The sequence below is a fragment of the Saimiri boliviensis genome, chromosome 5 (genome assembly GCF_048565385.1).
Source record: "Saimiri boliviensis isolate mSaiBol1 chromosome 5, mSaiBol1.pri, whole genome shotgun sequence".
Classification (NCBI taxonomy): domain Eukaryota; kingdom Metazoa; phylum Chordata; class Mammalia; order Primates; family Cebidae; genus Saimiri; species Saimiri boliviensis.
In genome coordinates this window covers 16,727,381-16,748,785 of record NC_133453.1, presented here as the reverse complement: position 1 = coordinate 16,748,785, position 21,405 = coordinate 16,727,381, and the positions used below count along the sequence as shown (strand labels likewise).

General features: G+C 35.6%; 1 protein-coding gene across 2 annotated transcripts in view; it reads right to left on the bottom strand.

Annotated features, from left to right (window-relative positions):
* Positions 1-21,405, bottom strand: part of CUL3 (cullin 3) — a 108,766-nt gene that overhangs the window by 52,977 nt on the left and 34,384 nt on the right. For both annotated transcript variants that reach the window (XM_039469794.2, XM_074398957.1), the window contains one exon: positions 5,404-5,517. In XM_039469794.2, coding sequence (XP_039325728.1) covers positions 5,404-5,517 — 114 coding nt within the window. The remainder of the gene's footprint in view (positions 1-5,403; positions 5,518-21,405) is intronic.

The following is a 21,405-nucleotide window of genomic DNA, read 5'->3' as shown; positions in this document are numbered from 1 at the left end:
TGAACCTAATATTAATAAATACTTAGGGACTGTATCAATAATTCAGGCTGTAACATAATCTATATAACAAAGTTTCTCTAACAAATCTTTTCCTAATCATTAAACATTTGAATAATTAAAACTGAAAGTAAAACATATTAACCAATCTCAAACTGTCTTATAAGCTAAACGTGCAGTTATTTCTTTAATAAAAGAATGAATCAAATTAACTAATGTTAAGTAAAGCAAGGATTACAAACTCTTAAGTTCTTCAGGAGCCAAACAGGTAATGCAAGTCTCAAACATTAGGAAGGGGTGGAGTGGCAGAAACTAGAGGCCACATGTTCCATCTAGAGACATGGAGACTTGACTTTTTGCAACACTGAACCTGCCAAACAACAAAAGTTATGTGGAACAAATTTTGAACACTGGTTACCTACATGTAACCTGTGATTTTATTTTCATTTTCAAGAGGCAGTGTGTCCCACAGTATCATGCATAACATTTTAGACATAGACACCTCCTTGTTAAGAGTAAAAGTCAGCTAGCTGAGTGGGGTGGGGGGTGCTGACAGTGAAGCTTCTTCTCTCCTCCTGCTCTGGGCCTAAGATCTAAACTCTTAATCGTTAGAGCCAGTAACCACAAGAAACCTCATAGTGGGTAATACAACCTAAGAGTCTGAGTTGAAGGTAAAGTCCTAAAAAAAAAAAAAAAAAGCGGAGATGTCCACAGAAAAAAATTTTTGGAAAATTAAAAGCATATTTTTATCTAAAATGAGGTGATACTGACAGGTCCATGTTTGTCAAAAATCATTCCGTACAGTTTAGTTCATTTCAATGTATATTAAATTTTATCTTAATTTTAAAATGCACTTTTGGCCCGGAGCAGTGGCTCATGGCTATAATCTCAACACTTTGGGAGGCTGAGGCAGGCGAATTACATGAGCCCAGGAGTTCGAGACCAGCCTGGCCAGCATGGTGAAACCCTATTTCTACCAAAAGTACAACAATTAGCTGGGTGTGGTGGTGCGCACTTGTGGTCCCTGGTACTCAGGAGGCTGAAGCAGGAGAATCACTTGAACCCAGGAGGTGGATGTTGCAGTGGGCCGAGACTGCACCACTGGACTCCAGCCTGGGCAACAGAGCAAGACCCTGCCTCAAATGAAAAAAAAAAAAAAAAAGTAAAAATAAAAATGTACTTTTAAATATATTTTAATTATGCCTAGAACACTACACATAAAAAGGAAATTATAAGCAGAACATGAAAATTTAAAAAATTTCTCTTGTAGAACATGAAGGTATCAACACTTTCTTTTTGAATCTAAAATAGCTTTTCTTTTTTTTGAGACAGAGTTACTCTGTCACCCAGACTGGAATACAGTGGCACAATCTTGGCTTACTACAAACTCTGCCTCCCAGGCTCAAGAGATTCTCGTGCCTCAGCCTCCTGAGTATCTGGGATCATAGGTATGCACCACCACAACTGGCAAATATTTTGTATTTTTAGTAGAGATCAGGTTTTACCATGTTGGCCAGGCTGGTCTTGAACTCCTGGCCTAAAGTGATCTAGCCACCTCGTCCTCTCAAAGTGCTGGGATTACAGGTGTGAGTCACTGTTTCTGACCTAAAATAGCGTATTTTTAATAAGCATTTTAAAAAAGTGTAGTCTATTAAAAACATACAACATCTGTACCAATTCATGAAACATATATGGAAGTGCCTAGTTTGTACAACAAGCTGTAGTAGGTATTAAAGACATAATGGTGACAGACATTGCCCTCATATAGTTTAGTGGGCAAACTACACACTGAACAAGTGGTTAATGACTGTGATAAATGTTCCAGAGGAACAGTATTAGGTACAATGAGAGCAACTGCAGCCAGTGGGAAGTACGTGGGTCAGGGAAAGCTTACCAGAAATAAGAAAACATAAAGGATAAGCAGGAGCAAGTAATATTAAGGAAAAAAAAAATTCTAGAAACATTTCCAGACAGAACACATGTAAAAGAATTCCAAGATGAGAAGTAAGGATTTCAGCAGGGCAGTAACATGATCAGATTTGGTTTTAAAATAGTAACTCCGGGAGCAATATGGAAAACAAAGAAGAGCCCAGTGAACAATGTAAGACTAGCAAAACCGAATATTTCAATAGAGAAATGAAGGTGGTCTGATGTTGAGTAATAGAAAATAAAACAGAAACTGCAGAGTCTAGCAACAGATGACGTAGGGAGAAAGAAGAAACTTATCAGAATAATTCTCAGGTTTCTAGTATGAACAACTGAATGACAGTGATTATGACTCATTTGGACATGCCAACTTTGAGGTACTTCAGACAATGAAAGGAGCCATTAACTAAACAAATAAATATGTAAGTCTAAATCTCAGAAAATGAAGCTAGAGACGTAATTGGGAATCACCTGCAGAAAGGCAAATGAAGCTACATACAATGAAGACTGTACCATGAAAAGAACGTCTAGGACTAAATCCCAAGAATGCCTCTATTTAAGGGGGGTTCTTGGGGGCAGTTGGTAGTCGTTGTGGGCCATGGTGGAGGAGAAGAGGCTGAGAAGAAACAGTAAGAAGGTAGGTAGAAGGCATACAAAAAGAGTTCTTTGTCACAAAAATCAAGGGAACATGTTACAAGAAGAAAGGAAAGACTGTGGCAAATTCTGCTTAAAAAAACAATCAAGGAGAATGGGGATTAGTCTCTTTGTATTCTGAGATGCACAGATACCACGGTGATACTTTAAGGGCAAAACTGAACATAATAGTTGAGGTAGAAGCTTAACTGTACTGCATTCAAAATGTATGAAAGATGAGAAAACGGAGGGCAAATGTCAACATTTCTTATGATACATTTACCTGTGAATGACAGATGAGAGATCCTGGGAGACAGTGCCGGGGTTCACCAAATAATTTAATATAATTATATTTTGAGAATGTGAGTGGTGTAAATGTGTTTAATGCTGGCTAAGATCCAACATGAAAGGCAGAACCCCAAAATACTTAATGACAAGGTAGAGAGGATGTGACCCATAGCACAGGTTGAGGAGTGGCCTCTAACTGAAGAGGAGACACCACCCTCCACTAAAAGAGGAGGGAAAAAGAAAAACATACAAGGGGAGAAAATTACAGCTAAACTTCTAGATTTAGTGGCAAAAAATGAGCAGAGTTCCTACCTGACACCTTCTCTTTTCTCTGAGAAGTAGAAGGCAAGATCATTTACTACGAGAGAGGGAACCCAAGGAAGAGCAGAGGTCTGAAGAGAAATAACTGCTGGAGCAAGCTGACTAAAGGAAAAGAGTGAAACTGCTGAAGTGTGAAGGGCTGACCACAGGTCTGTGACGGGACAAACTGTGGAACCAATCTACCCTGTTGTGAATTTTCAGTTCAAGCAGCATTGTGGTACTACCAAATGGGTTTGATGAAAAATGAAGGGACAAGAAATAATGCCAGTTAATCTCTAATAAGCATGTTACTATGGGCCAAGCCCTACAAGTGCTTTACATGAATAGTGCCACTTAAGCCTCATGACTACTCTACTCAATATTATTTGCATTTTATAGATGAGGAACCTGAGGCATGAACTAATTAACTACCTGACCATGGGTAGAGCCAAAATTCAAGGTTTGAGATTTCATTGGAAAAAATAAAAAGAAAGAAAGAAAGAAAAAAAAAGAGGAGGACAGCTGAACAAAACATACTTAAAAAGTAACATCAGAGTATGCAAGTGTATAAAATTTTAAAATTCTTCTTCTGTCAACAGAATAAACCATAAAATTTCAAGTGGTTTTTTTAATCTTAATGTTAGGATGCAATTTAAAGACTCACTGTATCTAGAACCTAGAAAACAGCAACAAGCTTATTTCGAATTTATATGCCAGATAGTATATGTTGTCATATATCATTTCATTTAACTTAAAAATAACACACGGTTAATGTATAACCAGATAAGAAAAATGATGCTCAGAAAAGCTAAATAATTTGCTATATATTTTATCAAATCCCTGAAGAGTGAAGTAGCCTCTCCCTGACCCCCATGCCACTAAGCCCTTACAAAACCAGGGGTAAAGGCCTGACTGAATTCACAGAGCAGAACAAAAAACTTTACAGCTGTTTGTTCTCATTGGGAATTCTTTCCAAACACTGCTTTATTCTATCAAGTAAAAGAAACTAGGACAAGCTCTCATCACTACATTAAAACTAAAACTGAAAGAAAAAAAAAAAAAACTAGAAATAAAAATATAAAAAGGTACCTTGGGGAAAAATTTATAAATTATGTAAAAACATAAAAAACCTTGGGAAAAAATAATTATATCCAATACACAAACACACACTGAAACAAGACAAGTCATTAACTTGTTAACTTTGGAATGATAAAATAATTAAGCTTAATAAATCTCACATCATTCTGCAATACTAATTTTTTTTTAAGTCAGAATTTAATCTCTCTGAAAGTTATTAAACAGCTTAGATAAAAGTCAATGTTTCCAAATGGTCTTTGCTGAACAGGATTTTTTTTTCTTGACTGATAAAAACAAAATACAGCAATAGCAGGTGAAAAATGGAATATACATGTGAAGAGGCTAATATCCTTAAAAAAGACTAGCTGAAAGAGTGCTCTGCAAGGATTCACTATTAAGAAAGATAGATGGCAGCTATAAGAGTATGATTCTCAGGAAAATGCTTATATTAATATGACATCCTCTGTCACTAAAGAATAATTTAGTATTTAAAAACCTGTAAGAGAATATTCAGCTTTTGTTTCTCATGTTGTCATTTAACTACTCTTATTTAAGACGACGTTAAGTAATATGGTTTTTTCCATATTTTCCATTTTAAAGGATAAGTGCTAAATATGAAGAAAAAAATTAAATCATTCCCTTTCAGTTTCCCATTCTAAGCTTTCATAACTATGTAAACAATTAAGATTTTATTCACACAGGCTTAGGTAGGCCCTTACAAAGAAAGCACTGTTCATTTAAAAAAAAAAAAAAAAAAAAACACCTTCCACACTGCTGAGATGTACTAAGTTAGACAGAAAGTGATTGTGTTTTGAAATGCTTAACTACTACTACTTTTTTTTTCAGACAAAGTCTCACTCTGTTGCCTAGGCGAGAGTGCAGTGGCATAATCTCAGCTCATTGCAACCTCCACCTCCCAGGTTCAAGTGATTCTCCTGCCTCAGTCTCCTGAGTAGCTGGAATTATAGGTGCCTGCCTACCACCGCACCAGGCTAATTTTTTGTATTTTTAGTAAAGACAGGGTTTTGCCATGCTGGCCAGGCTGATCTCAATCTCCTGACCTTAAGTGATCTGTCCACCTTGGCCTCCCAAAGTGCTGGGATTACAGGCCTGAGCCACTGAGCCCAGCCTTCAAATGCTTAACTTCTTAAAGGAAAAAAACATTTAAAAAGCTCTACTTACCATGTACATTAGTATGTCTCTAATCATCACCATAGCTGTTTGATGATCATTCCAAGCTTGATTTAGCGTTTGAAGAAAGTTGTTATTCAATGAATTTAGTACATCTTCTCGCACCTAGTAACAGAAGAGTTCATTAGTTTGCACACACACATCCACACACACACACACACACATATATATCTATACAGGCATGCACATATCTGCTTAATAAAATGATGAAGTAGAATCCTTAATTTTAAATCAAAGAAATGTTACAGGCTAGTAGAAATATTTTAAGCTATAACCTATACACAGATGACTATCAAATCAAATGTGTTACTGGAGATATGGTTTTATCTCCAGAACCATAAATCAACTTCCTAGGTATTTCTCAACCCTCCAATGACTTAACATCATTGTCAGAGTAAAATCCTATATTCTTATAATAAGTTATAAGGGCCTGTAAGACTGGTTCCATGCTACTGCTAAATTTCCTACTATACCTTCCCTTCCCCAACTTTGAATTATGGTTGGGAATATTGATTTTGGAGTCAATTACCTGGACTCCAGTCCCAGCTCCCTAACAAACTGGGTGATCTGGGATAAATTATTTAATCTCTGTGCTCAGTTTCCTTATATATCAAATAGCATTCCTCCTGTAGGATTGTTGTAAGAATTAACACTAGTAACACACTTAAAACAGTGCTTAGTACTCAGTAAACACTCTACAATAAACTACTCACTCATTACACTTCACCTACAATGGCCTCTTTACTAAATACAGCAACTGTGCTCTGCCATTCCTTCTGCCTCAATTCACTTGGCTCACTCCCACTCACTATATTTTGCTCAAATTTCATTTCCACAGAGGTCTTTCCCAACCAATTATTTCACAGAACCTCTAGCTCTACTTCTTAACCATTCAATTCCTTTTTCTTCATAGTTTTCATCATTATCTACTATATTACATTTTTAAAAAATTATTTCTTCTACTAAAATGTAAATATCTCCATGGTGGCAGGATTTCCATCTTTTCCATGTGTATATCCCACACCTAGAACAGTGCTTGGTATATATAATACCACTTATTTCAAATCCCTGCCCTCCAATACCATGATTCACTTCCAACATAAGCACTTTCAGGATTACCTGCTTTTGCACACAAAGTTCTTTTGAGCCTGAAATATCTTTCTAATACAATCCTGATAAAAGACTACTCAAGACTTCAAGAATTCCTTTTGACAGTCCACAAGCTTAGTACCATCCTCTCTGATAAAAGGTTATTGACCACTACTCCTTCCTGCTATGCTATCTGCCCAAAGGAAAGACCATTTCACTCGGAAAGAGAATCTAGACTCTGGTTCTGGCTTTATCACAAAGTCGCTGTGCGTCTGTCTCTAAGTTCCTATAACACTTTGAGACTATATTGCCAACTTCTACAGTTATTCAAATACAATCAACCTTCCATAATCCAGCTCAACTCTCAATAACTCTAGCCTGAACAAAACTCTTTTATCTCCAAATATCCTCTACCATAGAGAATTCTAGCAGTGGTTAAACTTTTGCAGATTAGAAAAAAGCTGAAGTCATGGTACTTTCTGAGAAACATCAACTATTTATGTTGAACTATATAGACACTTCCAAGACAATTATAAATATACATAAATAAAACACCATTCTGTATCAGATCTAACATGAACAAGTGGCTAAAAGTGCCAAAGAAAACACACTACATACTGTGGAAGAATAAGTTCAAACTGAGAAAACAGCACCTCTTTCTACATACTGGGGAAAATAAGGTTTTTAGATTTAATGGTAAGACAATACATCTAGTCTAGTAACAGTACAGTATAAAAATCACTAGGCCTATGCCACATAATTTAAAATTTTATCATATATTTAACCTTTTGTTTACATGACTAAGCTCCAAGACTTCAAGTTACATCATCCAGAATTACTCCAGAATGTTACTCCAAAAATGTTAACTATATCAAAAGCTAGTTAATAGAAATACTTTTATACAAAATGAATAGTGTATCATCATTTGTTTCAACTCACTAAATCTAGCACTGGTCAGATGCAAATCTCCCCCCCAAAAAAAAAACCCAGCAAGTTGAGAACACAGTAATTTAAAAAAAATTTAAACCAAGCTTCATATTCCTTCACTGAAGAGCAGCAATTACATTAAAATCATGACAATGCAAGAACAATCTGTACTACATAGAAAAAAATTACACATTTCAAACATTGGAATATCAAGCCTATTAATTACTCTTAAGGACTTATGTGAACTTCTACGTACCTCTACCTTATAAAATTAAGTTAAACGTTAATTTCATTAAAATTGGAACGCATAAATGTGCCTGCATATTTGTTGAATGAATCAAAAACTGACCAATTAAATAAAAAGTTAATGTTATAAAATAAGGCATGTTCTTTAAAATCACTGATTTGTATATTTTATAATAAAATACATCAAGTATTTACATAATATTTGTAACTTATACCTGCCTTTCAGCAAAATAAAATCTGATCTAGTAGCACCATGTGTCATAAATAATTGCCTTACTTGTATCGCACCTCAAAAAATTATCCTGACCAACCAGTAACAGTAAATTTTACTGGCAGAAAATAGCTACAACTAAGAGCTAATTTTATGTTTATTTTTTAAGTATTCATACACACATACAAACTCATGACTGAAAGAAGTAAAATGAATGCCTTAGATACACTGCTGCAATGTCTTCTTATTCAGATCACTCTATGAACAAAAAATTATTCCTCTAACATTTCCATAGAAAATTATTTATTTATTGTGTTTATTTATTCAAACATACACAATAAAATGGTAGGAATGAGATGAAAATTCAACCTTTATTAAGATTAAAATAGGCTTTTAAAAAGATGGTTAAGTTGGCACATAAACTAGACACTAAGTTAAAAAAAAACCTTTATTTTACAAATTATTAATATCTTATCAAAAAAATTGAAAAACAGAGCATGGGCAACATGGTGGGAGAATAACATTGTTAATCTCATGGCCTAACACAGTCACCTACTTTCTGAACCAGCAAGGCAAATGGGAGGGAACCCTGCTATACAGCTGATAACAGAACCAAAAGGGCCTACAGATTATGTATGAACAGATTATTAAAGAAAATCTGTATTTAGATTACAAAGATGAAGTGTTGGAATTTGTAGGGAGAGACATGGAAGAACAAGTAGCAACACCAGAGAAATTGGGAGTAGGATGGGACCAATTGTGACAAAAAAGTTGAAACAAATTATGGGAAACAAATTATGACAACTGATGGCCGTCCATGGCACTAGTCTTGCAAACGAAGAAAGAGAAAATAGCTCAAAACAGTGGACCACTCATCAGGCAGAGAATGAGAATTACCCAAAGAGCTTTTACTAACAGATCTTAAATGCGATGCAGTAGTGCGTCTCGATTCTCAGTTACTCATGAGGCTAAGGTGGTAGGATCATTTGAACCCAGGAGTTTGAGGCAAGCCTGGGCAACACAGTGAGATCCTATCTCTAAAAATAAATTAAGACTTTAGTCAAGAAAAAGAGTAAACAAGCCACAGACTGGGAGAAAGTATTTGCAAAAGACAAATCTAATGAACTATTATCCAAAATACATAAAGAATTCTTAAAACTAGAAAATAAATTTTTAAAAAAGCAAAAGATCTGAACAGACACCTAACCAAAGAAGATATAAAGATGGCAAGTAAGCATCTGAGAAGACCCTAGGTCATTAGCACACAGCAAATTAAAACACCAATCTGATACCATTTCATATCTTTGACAATGGCCAAAACACTGACAACACCAAGTGCTAGCAAGGACGTAGAGCAAAAGAATATCTCATGCACTGCCAATGGAAATGCAAAATGGTACAGTCACTCTGAAAGGCAGTTTGGCAGTTTCTTACAAAACTAGACACACTCTTACCATGTAATCCAGCAATCACATTCCTACTTTCCTAAATAAGCTGAAAACCTATGTCCACACAAAAACCCAAACACAAGTATTTAATGCAACTTTATTCATAACTGCCGAAATTTGGAAGAAACCAAGATGTTGTTCTGTAGATGAATGGATTAATAAATTGTGCTATATTTAGATAATGAAATGTTACTCAGCACTAAGAAATAAGCTATTAAGCCATGAAGAGACATGGAGGTAACTTAAACATGAAGGAAGAGAGGGAGGGAGGGAGGGATGGAGGGAGGAAGGTGGAGGGGAAAGCGGGAGGGGAAGGGAAGGGCAGAGGGAAGGGGAAGGGGTAGGGGGAGGGAAGTGGAAGGGAAGAAAGAAGGAAAAAGAAGAAGACATATTTGTGGGCCACCCAAGATCAAAAGATAACCCTAATTTAAAAATATCTACCCAGGTGATTCTGACACAACATCCAGGACTATGAAACCACTGGCTTCCACACTACCCATTTCTGTTTCTTCTCCTTGCAGAACTTCTTCAACATGAATATGTTTTTATGTTGTTCTAATAATAGTATTTATGCAATTCTGAGTCCTTTTTTCTTCTAAAAAACAAAACAAAACAAAAAAAAACACGGGATACATATGCAGAACGTGCAGGTTTGTTACACAGGCATATGTGTGCCGGGTGGTCTGCTTCGCCTATTGACCTATCCTCTAAGTTCCCTCCCAACAAGTTCTCCTCTCAGCATGTATGTGTTCTGAACGCAATTCCCTCCAACTTATGAGTGAGAAGGGTCTTGCCTTTTTTTAATGCCACTGATTAACATTCAATATTAACCTTTGGTTTAGGAGAAAAAGACCTAACAGTATCATATCATTTCCAAAGCACCACAGTAATCCAAAGAAAAAGATTACAATAAAACATAAGAAAATGTCATCTGAAAATTTTAAGCAAATGATACCAAAAGCATAATTTATAAAAGAAAAAAATGCTAAACTGAACTCTACTGAAATTAAAAACTTTTGTTCTACAGACACCATTGAAACAATAAAAAAGAGAAAGCTACTAAGAGAATGACTTGTATCCCAAACATATTTAAAAAAAAAAAAAAAAAACCCTCTTAGAACTTAGCAATGAAAGCAAATAATTTAAAAATGGGCAAAAGAGCTGAACAGACACTTCACAAAAAAGGATATATGGAAGGCAATTCTGTATATGGATAGATGTTCAACAACGTAAGTCATTAGGGAAAAGCAAACTAAAACCATGAGATACCACTACACACCCATTAGAATGGCTAAAATAAAATATGCTGACAGTAGCAAGTGCTGACAAAGATTTGCAACAACTAGAACTACCACATATAAAATGGTACAGCCTCACCAGAAAACAGTTTGGCAGTTCTTAGGAAGTTAAATAACATCACATGACTCAGCAATCCGACTTCTATGTATTTACTAGAGAAATAAAACCTTACATTCACATAAAAATCATACACAAATGTTCATAGCAGCTCGACTCCCAATCACAAAAATCCATATGCAAAAATGTATTTTAATAAGTATATAGGTAAATGAATAAGCAAACTGTGGTACATCCACACAATACATTATCAGTCATAAAAGAGAAGAAATTATTACTACAACAGTTTGGATCAATCTCAAAATAATTATGCTGAAAGAAACCAGACTTAAAAGATTACGAACCATGATTCCATGATATGACATTCCTGAAAAAAAAAAAACCCAAAACTATAGTGTTAAATAGCAGATCAGTGGTTTTCAGGAACTAGGGATAAGAGGCCTATAAAGGAATAACAAAGGGAGTTTACTGGGGTCAAGCAACTGTTCTATATCAAGTGTGACAGTAGTTACATAAATCTGTATGTGTGCTGAAAGTATACAAGAAAATAAAGGCCAATTTTTTTTATATATTAATTTTTTAAAAGTTGCAGTAATTATGATTCAAAAATTGAGCCTTGCTTTATTTTATCATAAACATAAGCTAAGATGCCACAAGCTTTATTCATAAAGCAATTTAAATCCAAACAATGAAAGAATTGTTAAACAATTTGAGTGTATCAACCTTACGAACGACTCTGCAACAATTCAAATTTGCCTACTATTCTTGTTTCAGTGGATACAGCTTTTCTTGCATTTTTAAAAATTAAATCCTTAGCAAAGATTAAAGTGGAGTTACTGTCGAAATTTTTTTTTTTTTTTTTTTTTTTTTTTTTTTTTTTTTTAAGAAACAGGGTGTCTCTCTTTCACCCAGGCTGGAGTACAGTGACACAATCATAGCTCACTGCAGCCTCAAGCTCCTGAGCACAAGCGACCCTCCCACATCAGCCTCCCAAGTAGCTAAGACTTCAGTAGCATGTGCCAGCACTTCTGGCTTTTTTTTTTTTTTTAATAGGTAAGGGGTCTTACTATGTTTTGCCTAAGGTAGTCTTGAACTCCTGGCCTCAAGTGGTCCTTCCACGGTGGCCTCCCAAAATGTTAGGATTATAAATGAGTCACCGTGTCTGGCCTATTTTTCAACTGTACAGTGAAAACTGCTTAATGATAAATTAATGTCCAAGCTGCAATATATACATCCTCAAGTCAGTCAATTTACCGGTAAAGAGAAACAAAAGGAGTTGGAAATGAGGATGCCAGGAGAGGACAGCAGGCATTAGCATGATCAGGAGCTACAGGCTCCCAAACTCTGCCTTTCAGTTTTCATTCCCAAGCATCGCCATGGATTGACAAGGAAACTGATACTGGGCCAGCAGCTCTTGGGCTAGAGAGCTGAATGAAAGACATAATGTGCACAATACTCCTGTACCCCAAAACAAACATAATTGTTTTTAATCATTAATTAAAATTTTTTCACACTCTAAATTTCAATGCCTGGGGCAAAATCCCAGCCAGCCAATCCTAATTAAATGTCTAGGTAAAACAAAGATATCATCAGCTAAAACAAATTAAAAGACTTGAATTCTAAAGTTCACTGAAACTAGAATAGAGCTATGTAATTAATGATGATATGGAATACTGAAAATTGTCAACTTCCTTGGAAAACAAGTCTCCAAATTCAGGACAGTATTGGGTCCAAATAAGGACAAATCTCCAAAGTACAGAAATTTACACTTGGTATTACTGTCCATCAAAAAAAAAAAAAAATATATATATATATATATATATATATAAAATGTATTAAAAACATAAAACAAGGCATAATAACATGGAGCACATCCTAATTGTACCAGGATATTAAAAAGTATCACAAAGGTACAATAACTCAAAGGTATGTCATTCTATAAATCTACAGTATTTTAATATTTACCTAGAAGCTAAGATAATCAAAATCAGCTAAGGTTGAGTATCACTTGGAGTATCACTGAAATCGTTGGAGCCACTAGTGTTTCAGATTTTTTATTTTTTCAGATTTTGGAATACAGTATTTACCAGGTGAGCATTCTTAATCCAAAATCTGAGCTCTTCAATGAGCATTTCCTTAGAGTGCCATGTCAGCACTCAAAAAGTTTTGGATTTTGGCCAGGTGTGGTGGCTCACTGCCTGTAATTCCAGCACTCTGGAAGTCAAGGTGAGCGGATGGCTTGAGCTCAGGAATTCGAGACCAGACTGGACAACAAGGCAAAAGCCTGTTTCCACCAAAATTACAAATAATTAGCCAGGTGCAGTGGTACACATCTGTAGTCCCTGCTACTCAGGAGGTTGAGGTGGGAGGATCACTTAAGCCTAGGAGGTAGAAGCCACAGTGCACCGAGATCATGCCACCACACTCCAGCTAGGGTGACAGAGTAAGACACTCCCATCTCAAAAACAAAGTTTCAGATTTTGGATTTCTGGATTAGGGACACTCAACCTCTTTGCAGACAACTGCCCAGGTAACTTACTAAGGACTTTGACCGAGTCACCTATCCTATAAAGTCTGTAGCATCTCTTTACCTACATGTAACGTGACTATGGTTGATTAGATCAATGGCTCTGACATCATGTTCCACTGAAATGCCTTACTTAGTACCACTGCAGAAAAGACTTAATTTCCCCCAATTAAATATGATTTATACTAGTTTTGTATGATTTTTAAAATGGGGCTGCTATTTTAAAATAGTTGGCCAGCCATTGGATGCCTGTTCCCTAGCTTTCTGGTTCTAAATTCCAAAATATGTTGTCCATTTCACCTGTTAAAGACAGTATAATATAAAAATATTCAACCTTTACTATGACTTGCAAAAACAGCACTTAATGCCATAATTTCCTTAATCACTTAACAATGGATAAGTTGCTTTTAGTTTTTTACAATTACAGATGTTATAAAAACCATTCTTATACATAAAAAAAAATTAAAAATAAAAGCAAAATAGCATTTAAATTCTCACTTAAAACATGTACTTTTTTTTTCCAGTCCTGAATTAATCACATGTGGTCTGGAGGTCACTTTATAAATTTTGCCTGTTATGTAAATCTTATTCTTCCAAGGAATGCCATTCAAGAATTCTTAAAAGATTTCAAAATGTTTCTACTTTATCACACCACAGTGATATGACACAAACCTATCAATAAAAGTGGCTTACTACAGAAGTGAATCTCAATGGGAGTCAAGCCATAAGGTATAAAGGACATCTCCCCCAATCTGACACAATTGTTTGGGGGGAAAAAAATTAAAAGCTCCATAGCTCTTTCCCTCACCCTGAGAATTCCTGATCTAAAAGGTTAAAAAGAAATACTGCAATGTTTTGCTATTTTTTACAGAAGTCATAAATAACAAATAGGAGCAGGTCAGGAATAAGGATGCTTGCTTTCCTTTCCTCTAAAGAACAGAAATTTCTGAATGACTGGAAAGAACTCTTTTACCTTGTACTTTGAGGAATTCTTAATGTAGCCAAACTCCAATTACTTGTATATTTAATATAAATTTGGTGAACAGATGTGGCTCTCATACTACACACAGCAATCTTAAGATTTCTGTATCTCAACAAGCTTCTACTAAAGCCAAGATAATTAATTTTAAGTTTTGTAGATATTTTAAACTTTCTAAGAATTCACTAACAATGAGATGCCTGAATGATACAAAATTCACTGTTCTTTAAATACAGAAGACTGGCAGTGTTATTCTCATTATTTTTCATTAACTTTAAGAATTAAGATGGCAATACTGATCAGAAAAATCGTAACAGTATCCTTAAAATAGCAGTAAGATAGCCACTGTGGGGAAAAAAATTTTCTCCACTGCTGCCAGAGGATTCTTAAGTAATTTTCTAATGTACACAGTAATGTAACAGCATTTTACAAAAAGCACTCTACTCTCAATTTCAAAATCAAATTCATTCTTAGTGGGAAACATTCCCCATTCTTACTCTTTTAAGTGTCCAAAATGAAGCACTTAGAAATGAGGTTCTACTGTCAGATATCAATCACCCATTCAAAATGTTTCCCCAGACTGACAATTCAAGTATTTATGTTTGCTTCCAGCAGGCAAAGCAGGGTGCTAGGCACTAAGAGATACAAGACACTTTCAGCCACTTTACAATCTCTGAGGGAGAGGGGAGAAGAGGGAGCCTAATATGAACATTCAAATGACCTCAATACAAAGTAGAATACAATAAATAGCATTACAGAAAAGTTACGAGTTCAAAGAAGGAACACAGAATAGGTGTTACAACAACACACTTCCACAATTTCATAAAGATAATTTGCTACACGTTGAAGCAAATATTAATTTAAAAATCACTTAAAATTTGGCATTTTTTTTAAAAAGCATTCTTAGTTCAAATATGCTTTTAAACTGTTCTTAAAATAATGTATCTTAGAAAAATCAGGATTTCCCAATCAGTACAAAATACTATTATGAGAAGTGATCGCTTTTTACTTAACTGGTTGGAAAAGAATGCAAAAAGAAAAACAACACAGGAGAACATCACTGTGAATTATCATTTGTAAAGTATCTATTCCCAATGGTTAAGATATACATTAAAAGCTATTATTATAGCATTAGTATCACAGTTAAAATTAGTAACAGGCACATTGACAGAATTAAGCAGGAAAACATACACAAAGCATAACATAGCAACTAGTATTTTTGTTCTCTTGAGTAAGATGGAAAAAAACCACAGTTTCTCAAGATTACATGACCTGGTTCTAAGCCAAGTGACAGACTTCAATCTCAAAAAAAAAGAGGCATATAGCCCAATAATCAACCATGCTTTTAAATGGTGGTTAGATTTTATAATTAACTTGAGTAGGGAGAGGTATTATCCCACAGAGAGGAAGAAAAAAATAGATCTCAGCTATTTGTGGCTATGAACCATGGTGGTTTCCATTTTGACTGCTGGTAGTAGTCTCAAAGATTCATTTCAACAACTGAGTGCTAATAACATGCAAAAAGCAGGAGACACAAAGATAAATGATCAAGTCCTAGCTCATTTATTCACTTATTTATAAGAGTAGAAGAGTATCACTAAAAAAACACAACAGAAACAAGATGGAGGGGTACCTGCCCTCAAAGTAGTTATAGTCTACTTAACAACTTAAGCAGAATAACTGGTACCTAACATGAGCAAACTTGCTAAACAACACTTTTAAGCCTCACTTTCCCCCAACATTGTTTCACTTCCATCCCTTTCAAAGTAGAAGCCATTCAATTTCCAACGTCCTTCATATCCCATGGTTGCTATTTTCCTGACTCTCTAATAATCCCTTTCCTCCCACAGGCTATCCTTGATAGTCTCTGCCTCTTTTGGGATTACACTATTCATATTTAGGTCACTATCCCCGTATCATACCCATTAGCAGTTTTTACACCTAGCTCACAGTCTTTTCTGACTCCTGTCACCACCATCCCAAACAACATAATGGGTTGAGTTCCTTCCAACAACTTTAAGTTAAACATGAAGACAAGACAGCATGAGAACTAAGATGATCAAGCAGCAACTAGGCACTGAAAATGGCACTCATCCTAAATACTTGACTACATCTTCACTGCAGTCAGCCTTTCTGAGGAATAAAAACCAAAGGCTCCTACCCCCAACAGAATAAAACTCAAATCTCCTAAAACGTTTTTCAAAATCTAGCCCAAACCACTTTACTATCCTCAATTCCTACAAAAACATTCGAAGATGCTTTTGTTCATCTTCATGAACATGTTCACCTTCCATGTACACTGATCTCACTATGCTCTACCTGCCATTTTCCTCATGCAACTTTCTCTCCTTGTTATCTACTAGGACAGTATTTTGGCTTTGTTCACATGATGAAGCTTGTGTAACGCTTTAAGTCTAATCAAAAGTGACCTCCTCTTTCCACCTTCCCCTGAATTCCTCAAGCAAAAAAATTCCCCCTCAAATCTGATTACCTCACTAAAATTATGGGATTCCTGCTGGTAAGAATCATGTCTTATTTATTTTTGGGTGGTTGAAACATAGGAGAAAGAAACTCAATCTCTGTAGGCCTCTGAAATGAATCTGTCTTTGCTAAGGAAAATCTTACTCCCAAGTGTTTCTATCAATATCCTTAACTCAGTATAGTCATTGTATTTTGTATATAAATGCCACTAAAAATATTAATTTTAATGTTTTCTATTAAATTAATTTACATTTGTCTAGAAAAAAGGGAAAAGCACTCCAAAAGCTTTATTATAAAAGTAAGTCTGTGTAAGTAACTGGCATACAGAAGAATCCAGATTACCTTAAAGTTACCAATTTCATTTCCACAGGCAATCGGTACCCTCACATACGAATAACTTACTTACAAACAAATATAGTATTTACAACTGGTTCTTCTTCCTCCTCTAGAAATAGGGAGAAAAATATACTGAAAAGGTAGTATACACAGAGACATCATTTTCAGCAAATAAGATCCTAGGTACAAAAATGGTAAGGTATTATTTGTTCTACCAAAAGACATTGCAGTTTACAAAGAAATTCCAAAAAGAAAGTGACTTGAAACTTCAAACTATGTTTCCTTCAACGTTTCAATTTCCTTACCGGTAAAACCAAGCGCTTAGAACAGATTAGGACTATAAGGTAGTAAGTCTAAAACATAACTTCCACAAAGACAGGAATCTTTGCTTGATATAGTACAAATGCTTACACCAATGCCTGGCTCAACAGGCAGTTTTCTGAGTAAATGAAAAGTGAGCAGAACAAAGCTCCTCTTATTCTGGCTTCCTCCCATCTAATCAAACTAAGACATTATTATTAGAATAGGATATATGGATAGAAAGACTTAGAAAATGACTAGAATAAATGTTCTTTCCAGTAATAACTAAAAAGACAAGTTAATTTTTAAAATGTTAACTTTGTTTTTGCTCAGTCATTTTCTAAGACACATTTTCAAGGTCCAAGAATTTTTATAGGTTCATTTATGTGGTTACCATGTTATTTGATTAGTACTATGGAGTTATTAAAGATTAAGAAATTAAGCCTAAGGTAAATCTAGGAAAACTGCTAAGCATTACAAAATTGAGACGACAATGCTCTTGCTACATTAAAACTCAAGTTTCTCCCCTGACTTTAAGAAAAATTAAAAATTGAGGTCAGGCACAATGGCTCATTCCTGTAGGAACCCAGCAATTTGAGACTAGCCTGGGTAAAATGGTGGAAACCCTGTCTCTACAAAAATCACAAAAAAATTTAGCCAAACATGGTGGGAGTGCCGGTAACACAGCTATGTAGGAGACTGAGGTGACAGAATCACTCCAGCCTGGGAGACGGAAGATGCAATGAACCGAGATGCCAATGTACTCCAGCCTGGGTGAGTAGGGTCTTGACTCCAAAAAAAAAAAAAAAAAAAAAAAAAAAAGCAAAAAAGCTGAATGCCATGGCTCACACCTGTAATCCCAGCACTTTCAGAGGCCAAGGCAGTTGGAGAGGATAGGAGTTCAAAACCAGCCTTGACAACATGGCAAAACCCCGTCTCTACTAAAAATACAAAAATTAGCAAAGCATGATGGTGCACGCCTGTAATCCCAGATACTCAGGAGGCTGAGGCAGGAGACTCACTTGACTCCATAAGATGGAGACTGTGGTGAGCCAAGATGGTGTCACTGCACTCCAGCCTGGGTAACAGAGCAAGACCTTGTCTCAAAAAACAAACTTTAAAAAAAATAACTAAAATGTTTTTATCCCAAACATATCACGGCAGAGGAATAAACAGCCTTAGAATCTATTATCTTACTAAGTCTTAATAACCTAAACTTAGTAAGACACATAATCATAATTTTTAAAGTTCTTTGGGTTAAAACAACCAAACCCAAACTCATTTTATAGATTAATACTCTAAATTCCAGAAAGGTTTAGCAATTTGTTCAAGATTATTGCAATACCAATTGCAAAATAAGTATTTTGGGCCCAGAAATGTATTGAATAGTCTATGCACATTATCTTATTAGATTCTTATATTAATTTGGAATTAATGAGAGAATTACTCCCAATGCTCAGTTCTATTTCTACCTAGTGCTTTTCCCCATCGCAGCTGCATCTAGGTTATTTCTTACTATTACAGTGCTCAACAGGGGTTAGAAGAAAACAAGTCCTTCATTATTCCACAAGAGCTTAAAAACTGTCAAGTTTGAAGCCCAAGTAGAAACCTTATGAAAGGAGAACAAAAAAAGATGGCTCCACCCTTTAACCTGCCCACTAGTAGTAAAACAATTACTATTTAAAACTGTGTTTTAGTATCTGAAATACATACAAATACAAATATATGCACATGCATGCACACACGAAAAATGGCTGTGAAAAACTGTAACTCTGCTAAATACATGTCAAAATTAAATTATCTTATAACATAAGGTTAGAGGTAAGTCTTAAGTATCATTAACTCTGGCAACTTTTCAGTCTCCACTGCAATCCTGAACGTATCTGAACGTTCACTAAGTGTTTAAATTCCTCAGAGTTCAATTCTGGGCCCTCTTTTCTCTTGTCTGTGACTTCATTTACTTCCAGGGCTTTAAATACAAGTTGGGTACCCCTCATCCTAAATGCATGAGGGCCAAGTGTTTCAGTTTTCAGATTTGAGTATTTGTATTTACATAATGAGATATCTTGGGGATGAAATCCAAGCCTAAACATGAAATTAACTTGTTTCATATACATCTTACACACATCACCTGAGGGTAATTTTATGATATTTTAGTAATTTTGTGTGTGAAATAAAGTTTTGGCTGTGCTTTGACTGTGATTCTGTCACATGAGATAACCTGTGTAATTTTCCACTGTGGCATCATGTTGGCGCTCAAAAAGTTGTGAATTTTGGAGCATTCTGAATTTCTGAATTAGGGATGTTCAACCTGTACCATCTATATGTTCACAATTTCCAAATACACATTTCCAGTTCAAACTTCTCAGATAATTTGATTTGCATATAAAATTTTATAGGTATCTTAAAACCTGCCCAAAATGGAGTTCCTTTGTTAGCTCCAAATCTGTATCAGAAAATGAAATCACCTAGCTAGTAATCCAAGAACCAAAAACCTAAAACTGATCTTACGATTTATCCCTGTTTCTTACTCCCTACAATAGCAGGTAACATTCTTCCTACATCCTAAATATACTGTGTATTTTAAAACTTTTCTCAATCATAACTGTCACTATAGTAGTGTAAATCATCACTGTTATTCACCTCAATTACTGGACTACTCCCCTTCCTGGTCCCCTTATTTTAACTCTAAAGCCCTCTAACTTATTTGCTTAAAATCCTTAAATGGCCTCCTAACGTACCATGCAATTCATTAAAAATCATTCTGCCGTGGCTTCAAGGCCTGGCATGATCTGGCTTCTGCTTCTCTCTGCAACTCCACCTTGTCCCATTCCTCTCCATTACCAACTCTTAGCCCCTTACTCATGACAGTGTCTTTAGGAAGTGGCAAAGAATAGCCTCCTGCTGCTTTTTTTTTTTTTTTTTTTTTTTTTTTTAAACTCACTTTGTTGCCCAAGCTGCAGTGCAGTAGTTTAATAACAGCTTACTGCAGCCTCAAACTCCTGGGCTCAAGCAATCCTCCTGCCTCAGCTTCCTGAGTGACTGTGACTACAGGTGTGTATCACCAAGCCCAACTATAGAGATGACATCTCACTATGATGCTCAAGCCGGTCTCAAAACTGCTGGCCTCAGGTGTTCCTCCCAACTCAGCCTTCCAAAGTGCTAGGATTACAGGCATGAGCCACTGCACCCAGCCTGCTGCATTTTTAAAGTAAAGTTTTATTGGAATACTGCCATGTTCATTCATTTGCATATGGTCTGTTGCTGCTTTTGTGCTATAAAAACAGACTTGAGGAGCTGTGACTGAGAACGTATGGCTCAGAAAAACAAAAATACTATCTGGTCCTTTACAGAAAAAAGTGTTGTACAGCCATTTGCTTTGCCTGGAATACTCTTCAACCCACTTTCCTGTGAGCTCTCTCTCATTCTTATAATCCCAGCTTAAACACTGCCATTTCCTCAAACAGCACTTTCTTGATCTGTGTAGTTGTCTTCATCATTTTTTCCTCTATCACTGTATCCTTTTTTTTGATATTTTATAACTAAACACTTGTTTACCTGTTTACGATCTGTTTCATAAGTGCAAGAATCAGATGTGTTGTATTTACAGATTCCTTGCACCTAGCTCAGAGCCTGGCAAACGGTTTTGAATGCTGAGTTCTGTGATGAGAAAAGTCTTACAGTATACCTTTGACATTCTGACAAAATGATACATATTCTAAAAGTCTTTAAATCTGAAAAGCAGCAGAACTTTTTCCCCCACCACTATGCTTTTTATTTAGAAAACCAGTTAAAAAACAAATTCCTGTGTAAGTTGAAATGTTTTCATTTTACTAAAACAAGATTTTTCTTATGGTGAAGTACTAAGGCCATATCACACCCTAAGTTTTGCCTTGTGGTCTTGAGAAATGAACTCAATTCCTTTGGGTGTCAGTTTCCTCAAAGGAAACATTATTCCAGAGGCAAGAAAAATAGTATCCTACCAGAAGTGCTTTCATTAGAGAAACAGTATTTATATTTTCTATGCCTGCTTCAATTTTATGGCCTTATTTTGAACACGGACAATCAGCTACTTTCATCCCAAAGAGACGTC